The 25,075-nt window shown below is 40.6% G+C and overlaps 1 protein-coding gene across 1 annotated transcript in view; it reads right to left on the reverse strand.

Annotated features, from left to right (window-relative positions):
• The window catches only part of LOC139938794 (leucine-zipper-like transcriptional regulator 1), a 61,114-nt gene that overhangs the window by 20,416 nt on the left and 15,623 nt on the right, over positions 1–25,075 (reverse strand). Inside the window, exons 5-7 of the mRNA XM_071934426.1 lie at positions 18,168–18,276; positions 16,093–16,176; positions 15,031–15,085 (exon numbers count right to left, since the gene is read on the reverse strand). Of these exons, the coding sequence (XP_071790527.1) occupies positions 15,031–15,085; positions 16,093–16,176; positions 18,168–18,276 (248 nt within the window). The remainder of the gene's footprint in view (positions 1–15,030; positions 15,086–16,092; positions 16,177–18,167; positions 18,277–25,075) is intronic.

Consider the following 25,075-nt stretch of genomic DNA (forward strand, 5'->3'; position numbering starts at 1 on the left):
TGCTGTGAGTGTGAACACAGGGAATAAGGCCGGGTCACTGACATCTATAATCCCAGCCAGACTCAGATAGCCGGGTGATTTTCATCAACTCCAGAAAGCAGACGCGTCTGTTTATGACTAATTCTAAGCACAGCAGCGAGAGACAACATTTCCAATTACGGCATCAAGGGTGGCTTGTTTTGTATTGGTTTTTTTCCTCCCGACTTTGTAACCATAATATTCAACTGATGATGAAATCACAACATTAGGTCTTAAAATCCAGGTCAGAGTGGTGAAAGATTGTAGAAGCCACCTGTGCGTCGGCACGGCTTACTGGCACCACGTCATGAAAGTGCAAAAATCAAAGGAGCCCGATCAGGAAAAAACCCTGTTACTACATGTACATGACTTTATCTAGTATGATGTCACATACCAGTTATGATGTCATCGAGGTCAAGGTGGTGAAAGATTTGCAGACCTGGAATTTCATCTTGGAAAGGGCAAGGTCGTTTTCATTTTGAAAAGAGCGCTTTCATTGGGAAATCTTAAAAGTCATTGGGAAACTTTTGAAGGGGCACCAAGGCCAAGACAGGGGCAACAAAGGCCATGGCCTGCATGTAATTCCAGGTCTGCATGGGTTTGGGAAACCACTTGTACGTCGAATCGGTATTTATAGCTCCTACAATTGTCTTATTAATAAGCGACAGTAAAAGGCAAACATGTTACATGTAAGTTTTAAAACCCCCCAGATATATTAGTAAAACTCACGGCCTCTAAAACAGAACAGTGCCCTCTTTGATAGAGCTGGGACAACTCATTTCTCAACTAGATACAATCTAATTGTACGTACCAATAAAATATCTCTTTTGAGTTGTTATGATTCTGAAACATGGCATTTCAATCATTACGTCATGTACGTTTTTAACAGAACCACCACAACTCAAATGTAGATTTCATGTCCACGGTCCTACCACAAACCTAACTAGAATACATTGTAAACAAGCTCTGTACAGTGTTTACAACTTCAATCTCCTGACGATGAGACCAATAAAGAACTCACTTCGCGGTAGTGCAATCATAACTAAAGCTACAGTATGACAGTAGTACTCCCGGCAGACTTTCTATCTCCCACTCAGGTAGTAGTTTATAAGTAGGACAGTTCTTTTCAGAACTGAGAAGTCTCCAGCATTCCCAAAAAACTACTCTGCAGTAGTAGAATACACAGCAAGACAAGTTCTCTAAAAGAACAAAACATAGGATTCGAACTGCCTCTAGCTGCCGGGCAACCTCGGTAGTCTAGTTGGTAAGACACTGCTCTAGAATTACAAAGGGTCGTGGGTTTGAATCCCACCCGAGTAAAAAAATGCCTGTGATATTTTTTTACAGGACTCGGGAAAGTACTGAGTATACAGTGCTACCACACATCGGTGTATGGGTAAGAACCAAAATTAATAAAAGAACATAATCTACCTGGCAGGTAGATACATACATGCTGTTACCGCAAACCAAAAATATATTCACAGTCGAAGTCATCTAAAAACTCATTTGAAAACATAAGACCACTGGACTTGAATCCAGTTAATAATAATATTAACAATAAATTACATTTATATAGAGCATAATATGAATTAACATCTCTATGCGCTTTACAAAACAACAAATTACAATTACAACAGAAATATAAACATAAATAACAGAAAAAAATACACATACTTATACAAAATATGGAATTGAATCATGAGTTAACGAGCCCACCACCAAAATCACTGGCCTCCAGCGTGGGGTCCAGTGTAAAGTTCAAGCCCTGTGGTATGATGAGTAACTACAATCAGAATTATTTATAACATGTTTTTTTTTTTTTTAAGGAGTGCCCCCTGAAAAGACAAGCATAATATCCCATAGGGATAGCTAAGAGCTTGTTTCAACAGACCATTCCACGATAAAAAAAAACAAGAAGAAAAGAAAAGGAGATAATGGTTATTGGACTATGCCTCACTCACTAGAAAGTGATGAGAGACACAACAACTAGCATCACCTGCAATCATAGTTGCCGTAAAACAGGACGTTACTTAAGGTATTTACTTATAGAGACATGACTTGGCTTAAAGCCATTGGACACTTTCGGTAAACAATATTGTCCAAGGCCCACACTCCGTGTATCACAACTTTTATATAAAATAACAAACCTGTGAAAACTTAGGCTCAATTGGTAATCGGAGTCGGGAGAAAATAACAGGAAAACCCACCCTTGTTTCCGCACGTTTCGCCGTGTCATGACATGTGTTTAAAATAAACCGTAATTCTCGATATCGAGAATTGATGTTGTTTTAATGTTTTCTCAAAAAGTAAAGCATTTCATGGAATAATACTTTAAGAGATGTCTTTCACCATTACCTTCTGTAAACCCTGTAAGTTATTTGTAAATCTGTGAACTTTTATTTTTTTTATGTTCCGAAAGTGTCCAATGGCTTTAAGGGCAATATGTTTCACCGACAAGAGCATACCGGTGCACATGATTAAGTGAGTGATAAATCCTAATCTCTCAGACATCTTTTACAATTTCTGGGACACTCATCACAACTGTGAAGGAGAAACTACACTTGTGTGTACACGTGATGTCAAACTGAATCTATGAAAGTTGCATCTAACATCTTAAAGGGATTCCAAGGGTACTTTTTGGACAACACAAAACACAAACGTCCACTGATTTACACAGTTGAAAGATAATGATGGTAGAACATAGAAAGCTTTTCTTAAAATATCACTAGCTGAGTTGCTGCAGTTTTTGACAAATGAGTAAAACATTTTCACAAAAATTATTTTTCGGTTCAATGCATGCAGTCAGATAAAAATTATTCTAGCACATGTAAATTACAGATTTACGCAACTATATGCCCAATTTAAGCATTCCCCAATCTTAACTTTCAAAAGCGATCAGCATTCTGGCCCCCATCTTCCTTTCCTATTCCTACAAGCTTTTCCTAATCAATATTATGGAACTCTTTAAGCTTTCATTAATCCAATCATTAGATCTGCAAGGTTCCTCTACTTCGAAGTTGGTGACCAGAAGCTCGATGAAACTTTGCCGAGGCAAGCTTTAACGTCTGTAAAAGGAACCACCCTTTTCGGCACCTTTGACCCAACAGTGCATTTACCGATCCCCATGCAGTGGCTCAGAGGCTAATTCCTTCCTCCTTCAGAGTTGTCATAAATACTTAATCTGAATCCAAACCATAAACGCAGGAAATGACAACGTTCCTCATGAGGGGGTAGGGGGGTTCGCTGGTGGCCTCATCAAGGGGCCCAACCTCCCCTGGTTCCCGTAATCCCCCCTCCCCTGTGAGGCTCAATTATGCATGTTGTGATCAGTGTAGTAGCCATGGTGGGCGATGCTGGGGGAACCTGCCCAGAACTATCAAATTTCGCCCACAGCCTGCCAGAACTAACAAATTTCGCCCATCACTCTAAGCAAAATACACAGTGCTCCCCAGTGTCTCGCTAAGATTTCCCCCAGATGACACTTCAGCAATGATGTCCTTATATCTGGCCGGAGGTGAAGAGGCCCTTTGTGCACTAAATTTGATTTAGAGCTGACCACTAAAAAATTGGTTTAGCTGCAACACTGGTTGTGATTCACACTACATGTATATTTGTTTTTCATCTGATAAAAACCTCACCGGGATTGGGAGTGGGGAGGGAGGGAGGGAGGGGGAGGGAGGGAGGTCACAGGGATTCTTACACATGTACATCTGTAAAACGGAAGCGGATTGAGCGTATAGAGAGTCCTTCAGGGATGCCCGCATAGTGTGTGAAATATCTGATGACTGACGAGGGAGCAAAATACACATCATAGTTACTTCAAGGCACTGGATGAACACCTGTGGTAATAGACCCTTCCTTCCCATGAAATATGTAAATTGCACATAGCGCGTGCGCACTAACATTTTGGTTGGCAAAATGAGGGAACATCGCGCTGTTTTGTACACGGCTAATGGGTGCGTGACGCACACGCGATTGCGCGTCTGCTTAGTGCACAACTCTATGGTGTTTGTCAACCAACAGGGTCTGTACGCATGCGTGAATGTAATTAGCATATTTCATGGGAAGGGTCCATTGTCAGAGGCCAGTCTTCTAAAATAACAAATCTGTGAAAATAAGGACCCTCTTGGTCATCAAAGAGGATAATGAAAGAAAACCCCATCCTGTAGTTGTTTGTTTGCTTTCAGATGCCTAACAAAGGGATTCAGGCCTGAAGTATTTTAATATTTTAGTGAAAAATAACCTCTTTCTCAAAAAAACTATGACACTTCAGAGGGAGCGGTTGACCAATTGAGTAAAAAATTTTCACAGGTTTCATTATTTTATGCAAATGTTGGGATACACCATGTGAGAATACTGGCTGGCAATTACACCAAACACATCCAGTGCCTTTAAAGATGAAGGAAAAAGCCCATTGAAAAGCACAAACAAAAACCAAGAGTGATAAAGGTTTATGCCAAACAGATTTGGGGTATAACCCAAGTTGTGCCTCTTTGCCGCAGGCCAAGCTTTGGAAATCACATACAACTAAAGCTGTTCATCTGCTAACTACAACTGAGACAGGTGGGATTAACACCCATCCTAATCCAGCTAATCCAAGCTTCTATAAACTACCCTGCTCTTAAAGGAACACGTTGCCTTGGATCAGACGAGTTGGTCTATACAAAGCATTTGTAACCGTTTTTTATAAAATGCATATATGGTTGGAAAGATGTTTTAAAAGTAGAATACAATGATCCACACAAATTTGCCTCGAAATTGCGTGGTTTTACTTTTACTTTGCGAACTAACACGGTCGGCCATTTATGGGAGTCAAAAATTTGACTCCCATTAATGGCCGACCGTGTTGGTGGACGAGGTAAAAGGAAACCCGTGCAATTTAGAGGCATGTTTTTGTGGATCATTGTATTCTACTTTTACAATATCTTTCTACCCAAATGCAATTTATAACAAACGGTTACAAACGCTTTTCAAAGACCAACTTAACCAATCCAAGGCAATGTGTTCCTTTAATAACAGAGCCACATGGTTATCCAGGTAAGACCCACGTAGGAAGACCAAGCGACAATTCGCCATTAAGTTGCATCCCAGACAGTATCCAGACAAATCCCTCCCCAGAGAGGGGGTCTAAATCGCACCCTCCTCTCTCCTCAGCGCTCCCCTCTACCTGTCCAACCAACCAGGCTCGAGGCTCTGAGTATGGCAGTAGGTCATGAGGTGAGGGCAAAAGGCCGACAGTATGCCAGCAGAGATAGGATCCCTGGGTTACCCACCGGGATCCCAGGTTAGCCCACCGGAATCCTGGTAAAGTCTACCTTGATTTCCTCAGGGCCTAAGTGATTGCCCCGAGGTGGAACAATACAGGATGGGCCCTCTGACAAGAGTTTAAAGGGTATTAAGGGGTTCATGGAGCTAATTTAAATTACAATGGGTCTAGGATTAGTTATCAACCAAGCGCAAAAAGGAGAATATTAAAATAAGGTGCTTCTCATCAAAGAGGCCGAAGGCAGTTGGATATGTGACGCAGAGGGCGCATGTAATAGTTAATTTGGATACGATCAAACATGACGCAGAGCTTTAAAAGAGCAACAAAACAAGGTTTAATATGGGCCATGCAATATACATGTAGGTTTAATATCCCACTCTTATTGCTATGTGATAATGCAGAAAAACTGACAGGATGCTTTTTTCCTCACCATCTTACAAGGTGCCTTAGAGCTTAATAACACCTTAGAGCTTATGGCACTTAAAAGATGCTGGTACTTTTCATTTATGTAAATAACAAATGAACACAGTAGTTAGCATGGTCTAATGAAGCCAGTTTGCATTGTTCCCTTCGCACTCCTTGTCAAAATTCATTCTCCTCTTTTAAAATGGCATCACTCGTATTTCTACCAACCTGTCACCAAATATGACATGTACAAGGAATACTACAAGAACTTTGACAGAGGCCCCCTTCCCCATTGGTCAAACCCTGGGTCTGTCGCTGCACACAGGATCTTGACTTTTGACAGAGGCCCCCTCCCCCTTGGTAAAACCCTAGGTACGCCGCTGCACATAGGATTTTGACAACAGGGAGAAACACACTCGAGTATGTGATTGCCAGCTGATTCTGTCTACGTGACTGATCTCCATTTTTTCATTTCCTGCCTCATCAGATCCCTTCACGAGAGGAAACACTGTCAGGAAATCAAGCTATTAGGAAATTGAGTTACATCAATCACGGAGATTTAGGCAGAAAAGTTTGTCCAATTTAGTGATCTTGTTGATAGAGAAGTACCACAATACGGCCTGGGAGTGTGGTGCACCACAGCGGCTTAAGGCTATAACGTTAGTACTTGAGATGTTTCTACCTGGCAAGCTTTGTACTACATTGAGGTAATGCATTGAACATTTCCAACTGAAGAGGTGATGTAAGAAGTGTTTAAAACTTAGGGGGCTAAGACTCTTTTTACTAGAGTGTTCGGTGAACCATACCATCAAATAAGCAGGCAATAAGTTTCAACTGTGAGCAGGTGTGGGGGGGGGGGGTTTACCTCATCCTACTTTGATCCCCAAAACACATGATATGGGGGAGGTTGCCAGCTTAAGCCCTGTTCGCATTGGACTTAATTTGGGTAAAATAACCGAGCCAATGGGTAACTTACCCATTTTAAGTCCAATGCGAACAGCTCAGGAAGTTTTCCTGCCAGGTAACTTACCCGACCCGAATGGGTAGTTTAACCAAGCCAAAGGTGCCCAGGAAGATTGACCAGGTCAGTTTAACCGAGCCAGAAAGTCCAATGCGGACGCGACGACTCGGTTAAATCTCCCATCCGTTTGGACCCGAAGAAGCTGACATGTTTTGTCATGGAAGAATAAGATTTTCGTGACTATCGAAATATTCAATGTAACACAGGGGGCCAGCTCGGTTAGTTTACCCACCGCCTTGGTAAGTTTAGCCGAGTCAAATAAATCCAAGTGCGGACGGTGGGAAAGTTAACCCGTCGGAATGTTACCCAGCGAACACGGCTTTAGTATACCTTTTGGATTCTGACTGACCGATCGCCCAAACAGTCTGCAATATCCACTAGGGTGGGGGGAGGGGTGTGCCACCTTAGAATCCAGAATGATCGTTCATCCCCAAGGAACAGAAGACTGTAACATCACATCACATTTCAGTGTGGGGGAGGGGGGGGGGGCAAGGGGGGGGGCAGAGGGTTGCAACCTTAGCACCCTACATGGACCCCAGACTGGTCCTTCATCCAAAATAGTCTGTAACATGTGCATGTTTGTGCGCATTTAAAACATGTGGCTGGAGCATGAAGGTTTTGCATGACCATGTGCCTTTAAGATGCATATGGTGTGCAGGAGTATAGTCATGGTAGTGTATTCTCCTCACACTATGGTGTGTATGGTGCCTTGGTGTAAATTGAAATGTTCCAACAGACATTTCCTTATGAGCTCGTCCTCGATCTAATGTCTACACTGATACTCAATAAAACCAAGGTCTTCTTTTTAAAAGTTTTTGTGTTTGTTTGTGCGTTACTTAGGGCGTTGGTTAGGATGGTAGAGGGATGGGGAGGGGATATAGGGATAAAACCTTGACATACATACTTTAGTAGGCTTGTAAGAAAATTCATTAAAGTCATGGAGCACATTTAGCACTGGCTTGAGCTGACGCCATGGAAGTTAGACATTGCCGGAAAAGGTGGGAAATAATTTTTTAATGCTTGTAAAGTAGGGATGCTGTAGTATATTCCAGCTTCCATATCCAAAATCTTTGGGGTGCCTGTAACAGCTCTTGTGAAGAACTGAAAGGATTCAGAACCTTTTTAGCATTTCTGCTAATTTGCAGGCTAGTATCCCCCCTCCCCCCCCCCCCCCCCGAAACAAAGATATTGACAAATAGAGAGACCGTCAACATGGGACTAGAAAGCTCAGTTGGTAGAGCGCTGGCACGTTTCTGGAGGTTGTTGGTTTAAATCCAGCTTTATTCAATTTTTTTTTATGTATTTCTAACCCCAAAGCAACTTAAAGTTCACTATGTTTTCCTTTTCTTAAAAGACTAACAAAACTATGCACAAAAATTCCTTTCACCACTTATTTCCAAGTTACCAAAAGTATTAACAATGAAGAAGAGAGTCTGTTTTAAAATACTGATTTGTCAACTGTTCAATGTATCAAGGTGTTCAGACTAAGAATAAACATGACTTAAACCACCTCTAATGAAATTAATTGGCGTGCTGTTCCCCCCTTCGGCTGTTCCCCCCTTCGGCTGTTCCCCCCTTCGGCTTTTCCTGAAAGTAAAAATTAAAGTTTTACTTTTCCCCCGGCGTGGTAGACGGTCGGTCTAACAAAGAATGAAAACAGTCACGCTCTCCGACTGGTTTGAATTTTCTCAACGCCTTATCAACCAACAAAAAATCTAGGTCATATTAATTTTACTTGTGTGATATTGAGGTCAAGCCAGTTTCTTGGCACAAACGGCGGTGTCGTTAAAAATTGGAGGAAGGTTTTTGCCCTAGATAAGAATCAAGAAAAAACTTTACATGATTTAAAGCAGATTCATTTCTGTTTTATTTTATATTTTATGAGAAATCGCCTTAAATCACAAGATCAGACAGACACTTCAAGGTGAGGTCTACAATTGACTGATTTGGGCTATCGACCAAAATCAACTGCCACCAAGGGCACATTGCCACGTCGACTGGGGCTGGAACAGGGTCACCCCTGATACCTTCCCAACTTGTTACGAAGCAGTTATGATTAAGTGTCTCGCAAAAGGGTACAAGTGTTGTAACCGGGATTTGAACCAGAGCTTGGGTCCAGTGAACAAGAATGCTCCCCCACGACATGCCACAATGATGACATCATGTTTCCAATTCCTCTCCGAAGGAATAAAATAAACTGACATTTTACACCATTTTAAAGCGAGGTTTGAGACTTGCAGTTTTCTCCAACCTTTAGGAGGACTCTATTGGAAAATGATTGCATCACAAAGTTCAACACAACCTTCGCGCCCCTCTTCAAGTAACTTCTCTGTCGGATCAAACATGTAAAAAGTAAGCCTAGCTGTTAGAAAAAAAAACCCATCACTTATAATCAACAAATCCGGTTAAACAGTGTATGAAACATGTCTCATCAAAAAACCATTACGTTTACAGACAGAAAAGCATTGCATGTTACTTCCGTTACATCCCAGCTGCTACGATGACACCAACGGCATAATGCAACTGTTTAAAGGCACAGGGCACGTTTGGTAATTGTCAAAGACCAGTATTCTCACTTGGTGTACATGTATCTCAAAATAACAAACCTGTGAACATTTTGGCTCAATTGGTCATCTACTTTGCAAGAAAATAATAAAAGAAAAACACTCTTGTTGCATAATTTTGTGTGCTTTCATCACATAATAAAAGGTTTCAGGCCTGAAGTCTTTTTTTTGTTTGAGTGAGAAATTACCTCTTTCTAAAAAACTATGTCACTTAAGAGGGAGCCGTTTCTAACAATGTTTTATACTATCAACAGCTCTCCATTGCTCCTTACAAAGTAAGTTTTATGCTAACAATTACTTTGAGTAATTAGTAATAGTGTCCAGTGCCTTTAACAGATCCAACATTTTTATTAAGTGATTTTTCTCCCCGATTGGAAAAAAGTCTTCAATTGAGAGGCTATATCCTGAGCAAGTGGGTGAGTTTCCGTCCCAAAGCCAACAGCATCTTCCTTGCCATCCATGTTCAATCAAAAATGAATTTCCTGTCCCGAAGGCAAAGAAAGCCCACGGGAAAGTCATTCATAACCCGAAAGAAAAGATAAAAAATGTTCAGAGAGAAGATATTAGAAGGAAAAAAAAAGAAAAACAGACTGAAAAAAAAGAAAAAAAGACTGAAGTTTTAAAAGTTGGCTTTCCTGACCTCGGGCAATAAATAATAATCTCGGGGAACATTTACCGATACTAAGTAATTGGGAGTGGGTAAATGACATTTCTTAGGAGGCCGCTTTTTAAATTAATGTTTCCAGCTTCAAGATGGGTTTTTTAACATCTCATACGAGAACTTTATCACACTGGCACTTCACCTTCGACATTTTCAATTCCTTCCAGGCAGAAACGCCCTCAATGCAGACTCGACGGATCATTTCACTTTAAACATGTCAGACAGTCCGATGAGAAAAAGCCCGAATATTTCGACAGTGTTCCTGAAAGTCCCTACGTACTATTTGTCAATGAAAATTTGCTCAACACAAGGCCAACTTATTTTTTTATTTCATTTATTTTCATAACTTTCGACTCTCCTAAAAACAGTGCTCTGTGATTTTCACTTTTGTTCACAAAAACTTGACGACTAATGCAGCTAAAACTTCCACAGGTAAATTATATTACATACATCTTCATACATAGTGAGTAGAGATTCATGTCGTGGCAAAGAACTTGATCTACAAAAGGTATCAAAACCCTTAAAATAAAAGAGGGGACCAAAAATACTGACCAGAGAGAGAGAGTGAGGGACATAAATGATAGTCTGACTCATAGCCCAATTGATGACTCAGCCCAATTGAATCATGGCAGTGATCTTCCATTAATTCAAAATGACAGGTGATGGCAAAACACACACAATCAGCCCAAGATGTGTTTCGTCTCACTCAAAAAACTCCTCCTCCTCCTAAAACGTTAAGACTTCCCAAGAAATCAAAAACCGTATCAATCATTCTCGGGACTTGGAGCCAACTCGGGGAAAATATTGTCCAAAAAGAAAATGAAAAGGAATAATTTGAATTTCCTTTGCATGAAGAAAAGGGACTTCCTTTTCTATAATAAAATTACCTAGATACACGGTTTCTGGTTTGCGTCATGTTTGGAGTATCGGCACAAGAGGGCCCGTGTACTGTGAGGGCGCTATTCTTATCTCTCTGCTAGAGTGTAGTAAATTGAACAAGTTGAAGCATTAATGGTTATTTAGGTCAATAAATGTGGCAACACAAATCCCACTGGACAACATCTGTTAAAACCACTACATGTAGAATGAAGTGGTTCATTACTAATAAAGTTATCAGATTTATTCTGAATTCATAAATACCCCAGACAGTTTCTCTACTGTGTTTATAACCGGCTGGCTTCCGCGTGTCCGGTGCGCAAGATTATCACGCGGAACGCAATTCATAGCTATTAGTTACAGCGCGTAATCTACTTCTATACACAGGCGCGTGCGTAATCTATTTCTAAGCGCGCGCGTACACACAACCCACTCGCAACAGACTCTTCACACTGTTTTGAAAAAAATATTTCAAACCTAGAATTTTCAACTGTTAAAGTGTCTGTAATTGTATTTTTTTAACGTTTTTTTAAGAAGAGGGCATTTATGAATGGGAATAAAAGAGTTGTGACTTGTTCTTAAACGCTCGTTTAAAACCTTGCAGGGTCATTGCCGTGCGCTAAAGGCCCTCGCCTGCGGCACACGGCAATTCGAGCCTGCCGGCTTTAAACGCCCGTGTAAGAACTCCTCGCTACCCTTTTATTCCCTTATTTAAACTACTTCATACCATGAGCGAGGCATACTACATCATCCAATACACAGTTGGCCCACAATCAATGAGCCCTTGAAGCAAACAAAAGTGCTTAAAAGAAATTCTGCTAAGAAAAAATAATTCAGAGATGGTACACTCAACAGGGTTTGTTCTGGTAGACTGTGTTTGGCTTAAGTCATGTAAGAATACTGATTCATCCAAGAGACAATGGGCCCCAAGTTCAATAAGCTGTTGAAGCAGACAAGGGTGCTTACAAGAAATTCTGCTAAGCAAAAATTTATAAGCAGGATACCAGTTAGAGATGGTACAAGTGACATGGTTTGTTATGGTTAGCTCATGTTTGTTATGCTTAGCTACATGTTATGCTTTAGCCAGGTAAGCAGCTCTATGAAATTGTGCTCTGGTGTTTATGCCCGTGTAATCAAATTGTTGGATTCTATGAGATTAAGTTAGTCACAATCCCTGTGTGTCTTTGGCTAAAGACATCTCTAATCCCTTAAAAGTACTCCATACACGTTGCAGGGTATCTGCACACTGTAACATGTCAAATGTTAAGACCTTTAAAGACCATTTTAATGCTACCCTTGACAAAATTTAAGATAAAAAATAAGTGAAAATCCCAGGGGAATCAACTATACCCACTCAAACTTTATATCATTTTGTTTTCAATATCCAGCGTAATGCTTTTTTTTTTTTACCAATAATTAGACAAATTCATTAAATAATACATCCATTTTTTAAGACTTCAAACAACTGAATTGAATCATTTTAAATGCTTTTAAAGGCCTTAAATTTAAATAGTTACCATTATTTAGTTTTGTTAATCTTGTTTCATGTTTAAGCGCTTAGAGGCTTTTTGCAATATGCGGTACACAAATGTCCATTATTATTATTTACTATTAAAGTTCAATCAAGATTTGTAATAGTTTAAAGGATCTGCAGAAAAGCCCAGCTATGGCAAATCAACATCCAATGTTTTGACTTTGGGATGTCAGGGTTAATTAAGAAGCGCTGCGTCCTTCCAAGTTTTTCCAAGTTGTAGTACGATAGTCTAATCAATTAAAAACACAGTGCACTGACTGCAACCCTTGATAGACAGCTCTACCTATCTGTAAGCAACATACATAAACACATGGCAATGGTACAAGTTAAAGCTCACTCAACATGCTTCCAAATCCAAGGTCATGAAGACCATCTCAGCCCTATCTAAGGCCCGTCTTGGAAGCAAAGACTTAAGTTGGATCAGGGTGTAAAGCCTAACATTGCCAGCCCCTACTCCCAAAGGATATGCTACCAAAATAGAGTGACTGCAAAAATAGTAAACAACGAATGATTGTAAGTTCCATCATTTGGAGTTTCCAGCAAATGGACAATCAAATGGGCTGAAAAACAAGAGTGAAAGACTGAAAATCAAACATCAAAGAAATAATGTTTATCACAAGGTCTACTTCTGTCTTCATGCCATGGCCAAAGAAGGCCTGAAACTAGGATAGTTATGATAAGGAAGTATGCAGAAATGATGGCAATTCTACATTATGATAACCAAGGATTTTTTGGGGGAAGCAAAAGAGAAGTGGATCAAAGAGCAGTATATTTTTATTGGGGAAATAACTGCCATTTTATTTTCACCAGGCAGACATAAAAAGTCTGAATTTAGAGTGGAGTCCTTAAGCAAGACACTTAACTATTGTTGCTTCGTCCTTCAGATGGGACATAAATGGTGGAGTACAGTGCTGTAAATCATTGATTGGAAAAGTAATTTGGACTGACAACTTAGAAGTGTGGAAGTTCGTTGGACGACTGTGCTACAGAGCAGCCAGCATTTGCATCTTGCAATCAGGGAGACTTTCAATCCGGTAAATATTTAGGATAACATTTAACATAGCAGAGAGAAGACCGCGCCTGTATGCTTAATTTTCGAAAGAGAAAGGGGGCGAAGGCATTTTCTCATTGGTAAAGAAAAGGGCACCCTATGAGGAAATTGTTCATTTATACTGGAGCATTTCAAGGGCATCAACGCATTGTCCAGGGGGCATATGGGGCAAATTTGGAGGCAAACCTATTTGTTGCCGCCGTGAAGTATCAGGCCTGCAAGATGTTCAAATTTGTGTGAGCATCAGAACATGGAGAGATTGATTTATTTTCAGCTGAGAGAGAACTTCCTGCAGAATCAGGAGAAGTGGCAGCTCTGCTACCGGAGAGAGAGAAACCTATCCCTGATGACCACACCTGGTTTCTTGGGTGTCATAAACCAAAAGAACGCTCAAATGTCAGAACATACACAATGGATGTAGGAAGGAACCAATAGATTTATTCCTTCTTCCTGTGAATCCTCGTATCAAATAAAACTGCTTGAATTTGGCTGGATCTTGTCTGGTTCGAATATTTCTGGTTCAATAACCTTAAAAAGTTACAAGCTGTGGTCAATTTGTCAGAGTCCTGCTGTCGATTTCATCAAACTCTTCCTAACTTCGGATTAATCTTAGGACTTACATGTAGGACAAGTTAAGCTCGGTATCCATAGACGTTAAGACGCATTGAACCCTACTTGAGGTAGGATGAGTTACCAGTCCTAACTCAAGATAGGGTTAATCCTAGCGTTTCGTGAAATCGGCTGCTGGGCCCACTTTCAGGTGGACAGCAGAATCTTGCTTAGCAGAAACAGGTTACCAGCTAAAGTGTCATTCTATCCCATGTTGCTACCGGTACTCGGATATTATTTTGATTATTATATATAATATGGACCTATACCTAACCCTAGCCGATCAAGACGCATACAAAAGACAACAAAATGACACAAAAGTTATGCTCGAACAAGTGAAAAGATAAACTAGCGAAACAAATGGGACTTCAATTCCCTGTTTATGTTTAAAGATGTTGTTTGACAGAGCGTGGCTGGAGCTTGTTCCAAGGATGCAGGCAGTGGCAAAGGCACGCTGAACATAGCGAGAGGTTCTTAATCTTGGCTGAGCTTACATATATGGAAGTGAAAATCAAACAAATTTGCTTAGCAAAATTGTCTGCTTAGAAAATTCATGAATTTTAGCCCTGGCTACAAATGCATAAGAAGTGTGATAAAATATCACTAGATATAACTCACAAGGATAAAAAGGGGAAAAAAAAGTTTGAAGTCAGGGATGATCCTACATCCACTATTTATGAAAGCGTAAGGACCGATATGTCTATAGACCTGTGGATAAGCATTGATGGTTTGTCGCAGTGATAGTCGAGTCGTGGTGGCGGCATAATGATTCAGGTCTCCGCGATTGAGTACTGCTCTCGCGCGAAGCTGCTGACTACTCCCCCATTAACACACATCCAACGGCGCGAGAGCAATAGCCCTCGGGGGGGCAAGCAGTCTCACCTCGCGAGAATATCACCAGTGTCGCGTGAATCGCAGAGAGAGCCGGAGCGCTATCACCGCAACAGAAATTTAACATCTTTTCCACAAGTCAAATATGTCTACTGCCCTCTAGAGTCTCCTATTGATTAATTAATTTAATTTACCTCCTCCCAGCTCTTGCAGTCACCATTGAGGGATACACACCACATGTCATTCAGCCTGTAATAAAACAGTAATTCAACAATTATGTGGTTACTCTGATTTCACAGAAATAAATAGACCAATTTCCAGGGCTATGACGCATTTGCATTGAGTGCAACACGCCATGCGTCCTTAAAATGACCTTTCGTAAAAATTCAGAAATTGAACAAAACAAAGTTTGGGAAGTCCGCTTTCGTCATTGTTGTACGTGTGTTTCCTAAAGGGCACTGTTGGGTTTGTAAAATGAAGCATTTGCTTTGGGCTCTCGGAAGATATGTAAACATTTTCAGTTTAAAATGCTGTCAACAAATGCCAAGTAAGGCCAAGACATCTTACTGGATTCATTTCACATTTAAACCTTTCTGTTATGAATCCAAGGGACCCACAAACGTGACAAACATGCTAACCAGTGGGCCTGTGTTGAGGAGATGTTGAAGAACTGCTCTGTTTTAGGTGTGGGAGAAAAAACTCTTAATCAGGAAATATTGATAAGGCAATTTCTTTGCTGAGCAATAAAATAGGTGGGGCACCATTTGCAACATGGTAAACTTTATGGAATGTTGTTTGATAGTCAGTTTCTGTTCAGCACAGTTTTTCTGTGCTGAGAAAGTTTTTATGCTTACAGACTTTATGAAATTGGGCCCAAGTACGGAATGAAAACACAATCCACACGCATGATTCCAGTCAGAGGTGGGATTTGCTCCAGAGACCACAGAGGTGAAAGGCAGGTCAAAATACCACTGAGTCAACCTGGGCTCAACTTCATGGCTCTGCTAACCACAGAATTTAGCGCTTGCAATCACCACTCTCCGCTTGAAGGGCAACCGCCTAATTTCTGTACTAGTGCTGGCAGCAAAGAATGTCTAGTAAGGTTAAGAACCCATGCACGCGCCCAAGCAAAAGTTCCCAGCTAACGTGTAAGCAAGGAATTCCCTGCTTCTGTGAGCATCCATTCTTTGCTAGGGTAAGCAGAGCCTTGAAATTGGGCCTCGATCTGAAGCTATCAAATGGCTTTTTATTAGTACCTTGCATTGCCATCATATCCAGCAAAGATCCAGAGTTTACCATCGTAGACTGCAGCACCATGTGCAGATCTGGCTGGAGGAAGTCTGAGGAAAGAATCACATAAAATAATACGTAATATTGCCAAAAACAACAGGCTGAAGCTGCGAGCTAATTGATTTTATGACAAGGGTTTCTGTATATTTAGCTGATTATTCTTGTCCGAAACGCTCATTAGAATTCAAGACTTAATGCGGAAATAATTTAACTTATCGTGTTTAAACTTCTAGATTTCTGCCTTTACATGTGTTTCTATAAGACTTGGATCCGGGGATCTGGGGATCCAGCTTCTGTTTTTAGCTTTGTGAGGGGTGATGTAACATAAATATGTATCTTGGGTAGATGTGTAATGCTGCAAAGAACATTGCAGAGAATCAGGTGGCCTGACAGAAACAAACTTTTCAGAAAGAAACACCTTGTCAGATGCAAAAATGTTGTTACTACATTGTACATTATCATGTATAAAGCCAGCATGATATTTTGTGAATTACGTTCCAAGAAACGCACAAGCCTCAGTGTCAACTCCGTTAATAAGTCTTATCGTTGCTGAAACTTGTGTAGTTTGTGTGAATGACAGCAGCTAGTTGCTTGAGTGACGGACAATGGAGGAAGATAAATGAACTAAACAACTCCATCTGACTCCAGAACTGCAAACTCACAGGAACTGGCGGCAATCAATAACGATGTCTGGTCGGGAATAACTTCAAAAGTTCAGAAACACCACTTGTGCTAAATCAGACGCTTCATCACATCAGAGACTGAAGGTCGGGGCCACACAGGCCCCGATAACGAGAAAGTAAAACGAGAACGATATAAATGCTAGCCCTCGATTGGTTTAATAAGCATGGGCATACTCTGCGTAGAGCAATTCAAGCAATAGAATTCGTTCTCTTTGCGTCGTTATTGTTATCGTTTTCGTTATCGCTGCAGTGTGACTCGGCCTTTTTAAAATCTCTCATCACCCACTTCCCTATCCCCACCCCAACACTCAACAAGGACACAAAAAACAAAACATCTACGTCCCCATAGAATAAAACAGATGAAAAAAAACATTGACATTTTTGGCAACATCTCTGTCTTAATTTAGGAAACAAACACCAGTCCTGAGGGCTAAGTTTGAGGGCAGTGTTTTATGATGGTGAGGATGTACCTTGTTTTCTCGTTATACGAGGGTAAGAAGCAAAGCAGGAGTCGACCCCAATGTGCCCCCATAGTACTCCACTCTGTATGGTTGTGCAAAAGCAGCACTTCAAACAATTGGGTTCTACCCAAAATTTGAACTTGCTCAGAATAAACTATAAATAATAGTAAACTTATGGGTACAACCTCATTATAAATAACTTGTAAGGGAAGTGTTGTCTCTGAAAAGATCCAGTTTGGTCTTGACGTTTCGCTGATCGTCTTCAGGAAAAAGAAAACTCATTTTCTCCATCAGGCAAACTACTAACCATAACCACTGAATCCAGGTTGTCACTTGGGTACTTAGAGCAAAGCCACAGCATTTAAACCAAGCAGTGTCCCGGACTGAATAAATCGGCCCAATTTCGGGGCTGTGTATTGACAGGGCTGGTAAAATTGGGTTGGATAAAACAAACCATGTGACCTTAAAATTACCAACAGGAAAGTTCAAGTTGTGGCCAAAATAAAGTTTGGGAAGTCAAGCTTTGAGCTTACAAGTGTATGTTTTGACTGCAGTCACTGGTTGGCATGATCTTACAGCTTAAAATGCATGGCAGTATTTTGACACAGGGTCATGCTAAGGTTGAATGAAGTATGCCTCGAAATTGCAAAGGTTTTCCTTTTACTTTACAAACTTACACGGTCGGTTGGCCGTTTCACAAATTAGAGTGCCGTGTTAGTTTACGGCGCAAAAGAAAAAACGTGCAATTTCGAGGCATATTTGTGTGGATTACTACAAGTATATTCTACTTTTAGAGCATCTTTCTAACCATATGCATTTCATAACAAACGGCTTACAAACGCCTTTCATAGACCAACTCCCCTGATCCAAGGGAATGTGTCCCTTTTATTTACTCACCTGCCTTCAAACTTCCATTCTACCCACTGCCCATTGGGTAACTTGTACTCAAACAAGTCATTCTTGTTTTGTAGATTGGAATTGGAATAGATGTCCCCAGTATAGCCACCTTATAGAGAAACAAAAATTACATTTTATTAAAAGTTACAAATTTGAACGTGTCATTAACTGGATGTGAATTGAATACGATTGTTCCATCAGTCTAATGACCATACATTGTACATGCAGGGATTATGTTCGCGCAAATGCCACAGTTTAAGGTTGTCGTGGCCGAGCGGATAAGAACATCGAACTCAAGCCCGGTCGTGACACTTGTGTCCCTGTGCAAGACACTTAACTATAATTGCTTCTATCCACCCAGGGGTAAATGAGTATCTGTGAGGGCAGAGATGGTTCTTGTGATTGATTTAGCCGAGTAGCGTATATTAATGTTGCACAGGCTGCATACATGTACTCCCCATCCGGGAGCTGACATGTTTTAAGGAGTGATTTAAGGCCCAGTGACCTGCAGCCGATTTCACGAAACATTACGCATATGCGTAAATCCACTTGCTCAACGTTTATGGCACAAGTTGCTTCATAACTGTTGCGCAAGTGGACTTACGCAGTTGTGTAAAGTTTCATGAAATCGGCTGCATGGGTAATAATGTAAAGCGCTTTGGGACGCCCTCCGGGTGTGAAAAGCGCATTATAAAAACGTATTATTATTATTATTATTATTATTATTATTCGGGTTGAACGGCTTCTGACTGGCAGCACGAACAAAGTTATCAACATAAATACGGAAAACACCAACATAGGGCTAGATAGCTCAGTTAGTAGAGTGCTGACACGGTAATCTGGAGGTCCTACGGTAGGTTCAAGTCCTGCTCTAGTAAACTTGTCTTTGTTCAACCCCAATTTACTAAAGAAAATTGCCCAGTCAGTTTCCCTTAGTGTTTATAACATTTGGAGAAAAAAAGTTGCATACCCCTTCTATTGTGTCTTCATTGGGTACTTGGGAATCTCAGGTATTCTTTCAAGGGTTTTAAGGGGGGGGGGTACTTCTGTAAAAGAGGAAACTTGTGTGTCAAGGGAAGGGGAAACAATTTTCTCTGCAACACGGGCATGGTAAACATAATTTACAGAATATTTCTGGGGAAAAAAGAAGACAACTAATCTGGATTTTTTTTTTTTTTTTTTAACATAATGAATTTCGCACATTGTGAATCTCTCACAGTGTTGTCTTGGTTGATATGCTCAACCGGAAAAGGGAATTCACGTCAGGGTACAATGTATATACCCAATCTGGTTAGTTTCAGTGACAATCCCAAAAAGCCTTCAAAACTCACAACATCAATTCTGTTCCTTTCCTTCTTCCATGTCTTCTCCTGATCATTGCTAAATATGGATGCATCTACATGTACAAATTACTGACATTTCGCCAACCACGTTCAAATCTCATTCAAGTTAGTCCGTTGGTCATCAGCAGAAAGAAAAAAAACTTTCCTTAACCACTGATAAAACAAGACATTCCTAGTACGAGCCGCAACTAAAAATAAGCAAGACAGATGAAATAACACTTTAACTGGTTACTATATTAATTGAATCCGACTACAGATGGCATGTGTTAAAGTCTGGTTCAATATTAGCATTGATGGTGATGTCTAGTCCGGTAGATCGACAGCGCCGCTATAAGACACCTCATCACAGCTGACTCACTGATGGTACCCATGAGGTAATGTATCGACGACTACATTAGCAGAGAGGATTTAGCGATTAGCAAGAAACCGTTTCAATTTATAGATCCTTAACTGGCACGGCTCGGTACCTGTGTTCTCTATAGACCAATCCGACGAAACAAAATTGGTAGTGCCCTCCATTGAAAAATTACCAACTGCGGTGTCTTTTTTCAACACTTTTTACTGGTCTTATGACCAGTAAAAAGTTTATACACACCCACATGACGCGCTCTCCACCAATAGATAGCGAAACTGTCTGAGGTATTTATGAATATTAATTAAAGTGAGAAATTACCTCTTTCTCAAAAACTACGTTACTTCAGAGGGAACTGTTTCTTACAATGTTTTATACATGTACTATAAACAGCTCTCCAACCAAGTAAGTTGTTATGCTAAATATTATTTTGAGTAATTAACAATAGTGTCCAGCGCCTTTAAAACAAGTTGCTCACTCTCTTGTGCAAGATAAGTGTTATTTTAAAAGAAGTATCAAGTTAAAAGATTGTTTTTCTTTTCAGAAAAGTTAGATGTACTTTGAAATGTCTTAATCATGGGAGTAAAAAGACGTTTACGACAAATTCTCAAGGCGGTGCCGACAAATTCTGTCAACTGCCCAGGTGGGACTAACTTCCACACACAGATGATTTACGCTCCCAATACGGCCATGTGCCTTGCATTAGGTTCCAACTTTTCCACAGGTAAACGGTGCCATTAAACCTGGTCAAAAAACCGATGCAGGATATTAGGGGATTCCGGAGGTATTTTGTTCTAAACCCCCGGCCACATTCATTCCATTCCCCTGTCCAAGTTACCTCAGCCAAATTTGTACCCTAATAATAACGTCTTTTGCCAAACTGACGACATGTGGGTTTTCAACGCGAACACATGTTGTTATACACACCCAAAATGTAAAAAGCATGTGTCCGATGGTTACAATTAAAGGTTATCGTTTTTCATGTTTTAGGTTTAATTCCTACTTTATACAGTATGCTGCCTGCTCAACCCAACTTATATAATTTTCTCCTCTTCCTTTTCTAACAAGTAATGGAGAGCTGTTGATAGAATAAATTATTGTGAGAAATGCCTCCCAGAAGTACTTCTGACTCAAATAATAATAAGACTTCTGGCCTGAGGCCTTTTATAATGCATCTGAAAGCACACACATTTGTGCAACAAGGGTGTTTTTTCTTTCATATTCTCTTGAAACTTTGATGACCAATTGAATCCAAATTTTCACAGATTTGTTATTTTATGCATGTTTGTATACACCAAGCCAAGTGAGAATAATGGTCTTTGACAACAAATTTACCAAAGTTGTTCAGTGCCTTTAACCCAACGGTGACTGGACAATTCTGTCCACCAATGAAAACATCCTTTGCATTTGGGTTTACCATTACAGAGCTTGTTTTTGTGGAACGATCAACTTCCCCCCATCAAAGAGTTTGGTTAAAAAAGTCATCTCCGCTGAGCGCATGGATTGATTCCCACCCCTTGTGGTTTGTTCCCTCAACTTCCCTTAGTTAATATTGGAAAACAAATTCTTCTGATAAAACCAAATCAATGTGCAGATTTAAAGTCCGCTTTATTCTGATCCAGCCAGATTAATTTTCAAATTCTTACACTTCTGGTTAAGAAATTTAACAAAATCTTTCCAGATAGCTAAGTTACACCCCCTTATTAAAGTGATCCTTTGGCTGCCACTTCTCAAGTTGTATCGTAAATCTTGTGTGATCCCTGGGTACACAGTATAACTGTTGTGTGGCTTCTGATTGGCCTACAGAACAAAGATATCCACAAATACGGGATAGTCCCAAAAATTTAGGCTCAATTGGAGTCGGGAGAAAATAACGAGAAAACCCACTCTTGCTTCCGCACGTTTCCTCCTTAACATGTATTTAAAATAAATTTGTAATTCTCGCTATCGAGAATTTTTATTGTTTTAATGTTTTCTCAAAAAGTAAAGCATTTCATGGAATAATATTTCAAGAGAAGTCTTTCACCATTACCTTCTGTAAACCCTGTAAGTTATTTGTAAATCTGTGATTTTTTTTTTTTTTCTGTACCGAAAGTGTATAATGGCTTTAAGTCCCGTACTGGTAAACTTTTTTTTGCTCAACCCCAAATCATAAACAAAATTTACCCAGTCAGTTTCCCTTGTGGTTGACTACCAGTATTTAGTTACATTGAAATGAAGAACACATTCATGCCTCAAACGAAGAGGATATTTGAGATCAATGCTCTCTCAGCTCAGGAGTTCAGGATCAGTTTTCAGGGTGGTCGGGTTGGCGTAGTGGTAGCTTTACTTGCGTTCCATCTCAAGGACCCTGGTTCAAGTCACATCGCAGGGGGGGGGGGGGGGCACTATGCGGATTGGGTTTTTAACCTCTACTTGACTGCGTGGGTTTTCCCCTCAATGGAATAAATCCCTGGGGTTTTCCTCCCACATCTAAAACTGAAACTTCCTTCCTCGTCTTCGCTCTTTGGGTTTATTGGCTCATGGCTAGTCGTATAGTGATTAAGTTCACTTTAAAGAGAGTCCTTGGCTTCACAACCAGAAAAAAACATAAGAATGAAATGGCTTTTTCTTGCTTCCATAATTTAACTTAGTCGTCAAATAAGACAAGTTAATATACGCATCATGCACCGCTTGCGGATATCCAGTTAGGTCAAAAACGGTATGCACGGTTACGGTTAGGAAAAACTATTCGCCATTAACTGGATATTCAAATTATTCGCCCAGGCCTACATGCGCGGAGGTCAGATATTGAAACAAGGTTTTGAGATTGACCGATATGGAACAGCAAAGACATGACAAACATGACAGACGATCTAGAAGAGGCTTCTATAATGCAGGCACTTTTTCCTCTTAAATGTTTTTTTCTTCTATTATTTTATAATTTTCTTTTAATTTGATTAATATTTATTTCAAAGTGCAGTTTAAATTTCTTATGACCCACCCATCACCCACAATTTAAACAAACCCAAAACATTGATTGTTCTGAATTACCCCTGATGCTGGGAAAACAGTTACCAAACTGCGACTGCTCTCCTTAAACCAAAACAAGGCGGGGGAGTGTGGGGGGGGGGGTACAACGGATGGGAAGTGTGCTAATTTATTATTCTCTCTCCTTCCCATTATATCTGGTATTGAAAGAAAAGATTTAAAATCCCTAGGGTTATTACCCAACAAATGGAACCTGACGCGGTCGACAGACAGTCTCTCTATAAAAATCTTAGTGGTTGCCGTTTTGCTTCAAAGGTCAGTGTTTTTAGAATCCATGACATTTGATAGCAAAGCATCAGGATGATGAATTGCTCAGGTATTTTCCAAACCTTGTGTCTGAGTCCAGCTCCAGCTCTAGCTCATCCATCCAAGATGCATACCAAATAGGTCCAGAAACCTAAGAGCTGCAACCAGTGAATTAGGTTTTTGGAAAAGACCTCCCGTGGAATTAGTTTTCTCCTTAAAGTCTTGGCTAAAATAAAATGTCTGGTGACTGTGGATGATTGAAATGTGAAACCTGTTTCCAATCTTCTGGAAGAGGTTCAAGAGGTTGATGGAGGCGAGGATTTATTGAGGATGAGGCAGGAACATGATTGGAATGAGGAGATGGGGGAGAGAAGGGGAAATGTAGAAATACCTTCAAGACGGTAAAGATAATGTTTGACATGAACACAGAAAAGGACCCCTCACTCAAAAGGAAATGACAATGTCGAGCATAACATGAATATTAAAATGATAACTAAAACCAAATGTCATAAAATGTACCATTAAATGTATCATGTTAGAAAATGGAAACAAAGTCAACTTTAAAGTTTTCCCACCACCCCCCCCCCCCCCCCTCTAAAAAACATGGAAAGTATAATATTCAAACTTTCCTTTCAACTACAGTATCCATACAATTGGAATTATACACTTGATGACTGACGTTCTTCAAAACAGTTTGATGATTAGGCATAATCTATGATATTGGCCCCTGGACCTGAGCCCACACCTCTCTGATAGCACAAAACTTGAGTCCAGTGCACATGCGTGACCCTGCTTGGTCCCTAACTCTGCTCTTTCTTTACCATTGTGAATACTTATAAAGTGAATAGAAACCAGGTCAAGTGACTTGCATTGTAGGTCCCTGGCCTTCAATTTCACCTTAGAAGAAAGAGTCATTTTCATTTTGCAAAGGGCACTTCCATTGGAAAATCTAAACGTCAAGGGGGAACGTTTGAAGGGGCACCATGCAAGGCTACAATGCAAGACCAGGGGGCAATGGAGGCTGTGGCTTCCGTGGTCTGCAAGTAAGTCCAGCCCGGAGGTCTCAACCCTGACCCCCTGCCCCTGCCCCTATTGCCTGCTGCCCCTATTGCCCTCTGACCCAATTACCCCCTGACCCGATTGCCCTATATATCCCCCTCTTACATCAGTATCTGTGAATCTTCCTAATTGCAGCTATTCACATACATTTCCGCTTCCAAGACAAGATACAATACTTCAAGCCCTGAGGGGCATTAAGTTACGTCAGAAGATGAGGCTACAGCCAGACACAGCCCGACTCCACATTGTCTCAGCGGATCCACTCCATGTGGAGTCAAACCCTTTAATCATTCTCCTCAGAGGATGGGAAATGGGAAGCCGTTTAGATGTATCTTTCCGTTATCATAGAATAGGGTGATGAGTTAGCGAGTCATCCTTCCGCTTTGTGTACCCCCATGAGCAAGGAACAACGCATTCATCCAGGGTCCGAGAATATAAAAATACGCCTGCCACGCTCCCTGTTGGAGTGTGTTGGGGAATATGAGACAGTGAGTATACAGCTGAGGTGTTAATAATTGAACATCATTTCCCGTATAACCTTGTGAGGTAATTCAATTCAATGTGTCCATTCATGGGGTTTTACATTGAACAACATTGATATGTGATGATCCACTGAAGCTCCTGGATCAGACCAACACTTTCAAACCTCAACAACACATACACCTGTACAAGAACTAATATTATACACCGTACTTACAGTGACTGCACTTATCACTGTTGCCCTGGGGAGCTGTCCCTTAAGGAACTAAGGGACAGTCTGGCCACACAACGGTATTGATTGACACCTATTGTTTCATCTAATTGTAGCTTAATCTGAGACATAAATGCATAGAGTCTGGTCATTATTTTATGTTGAAACACGCATCATGTGTCACACT

Source organism: Asterias amurensis, chromosome 6 (genome assembly GCF_032118995.1).
Source record: "Asterias amurensis chromosome 6, ASM3211899v1".
In the NCBI taxonomy this organism is placed as follows: Eukaryota; Metazoa; Echinodermata; class Asteroidea; order Forcipulatida; family Asteriidae; genus Asterias; species Asterias amurensis.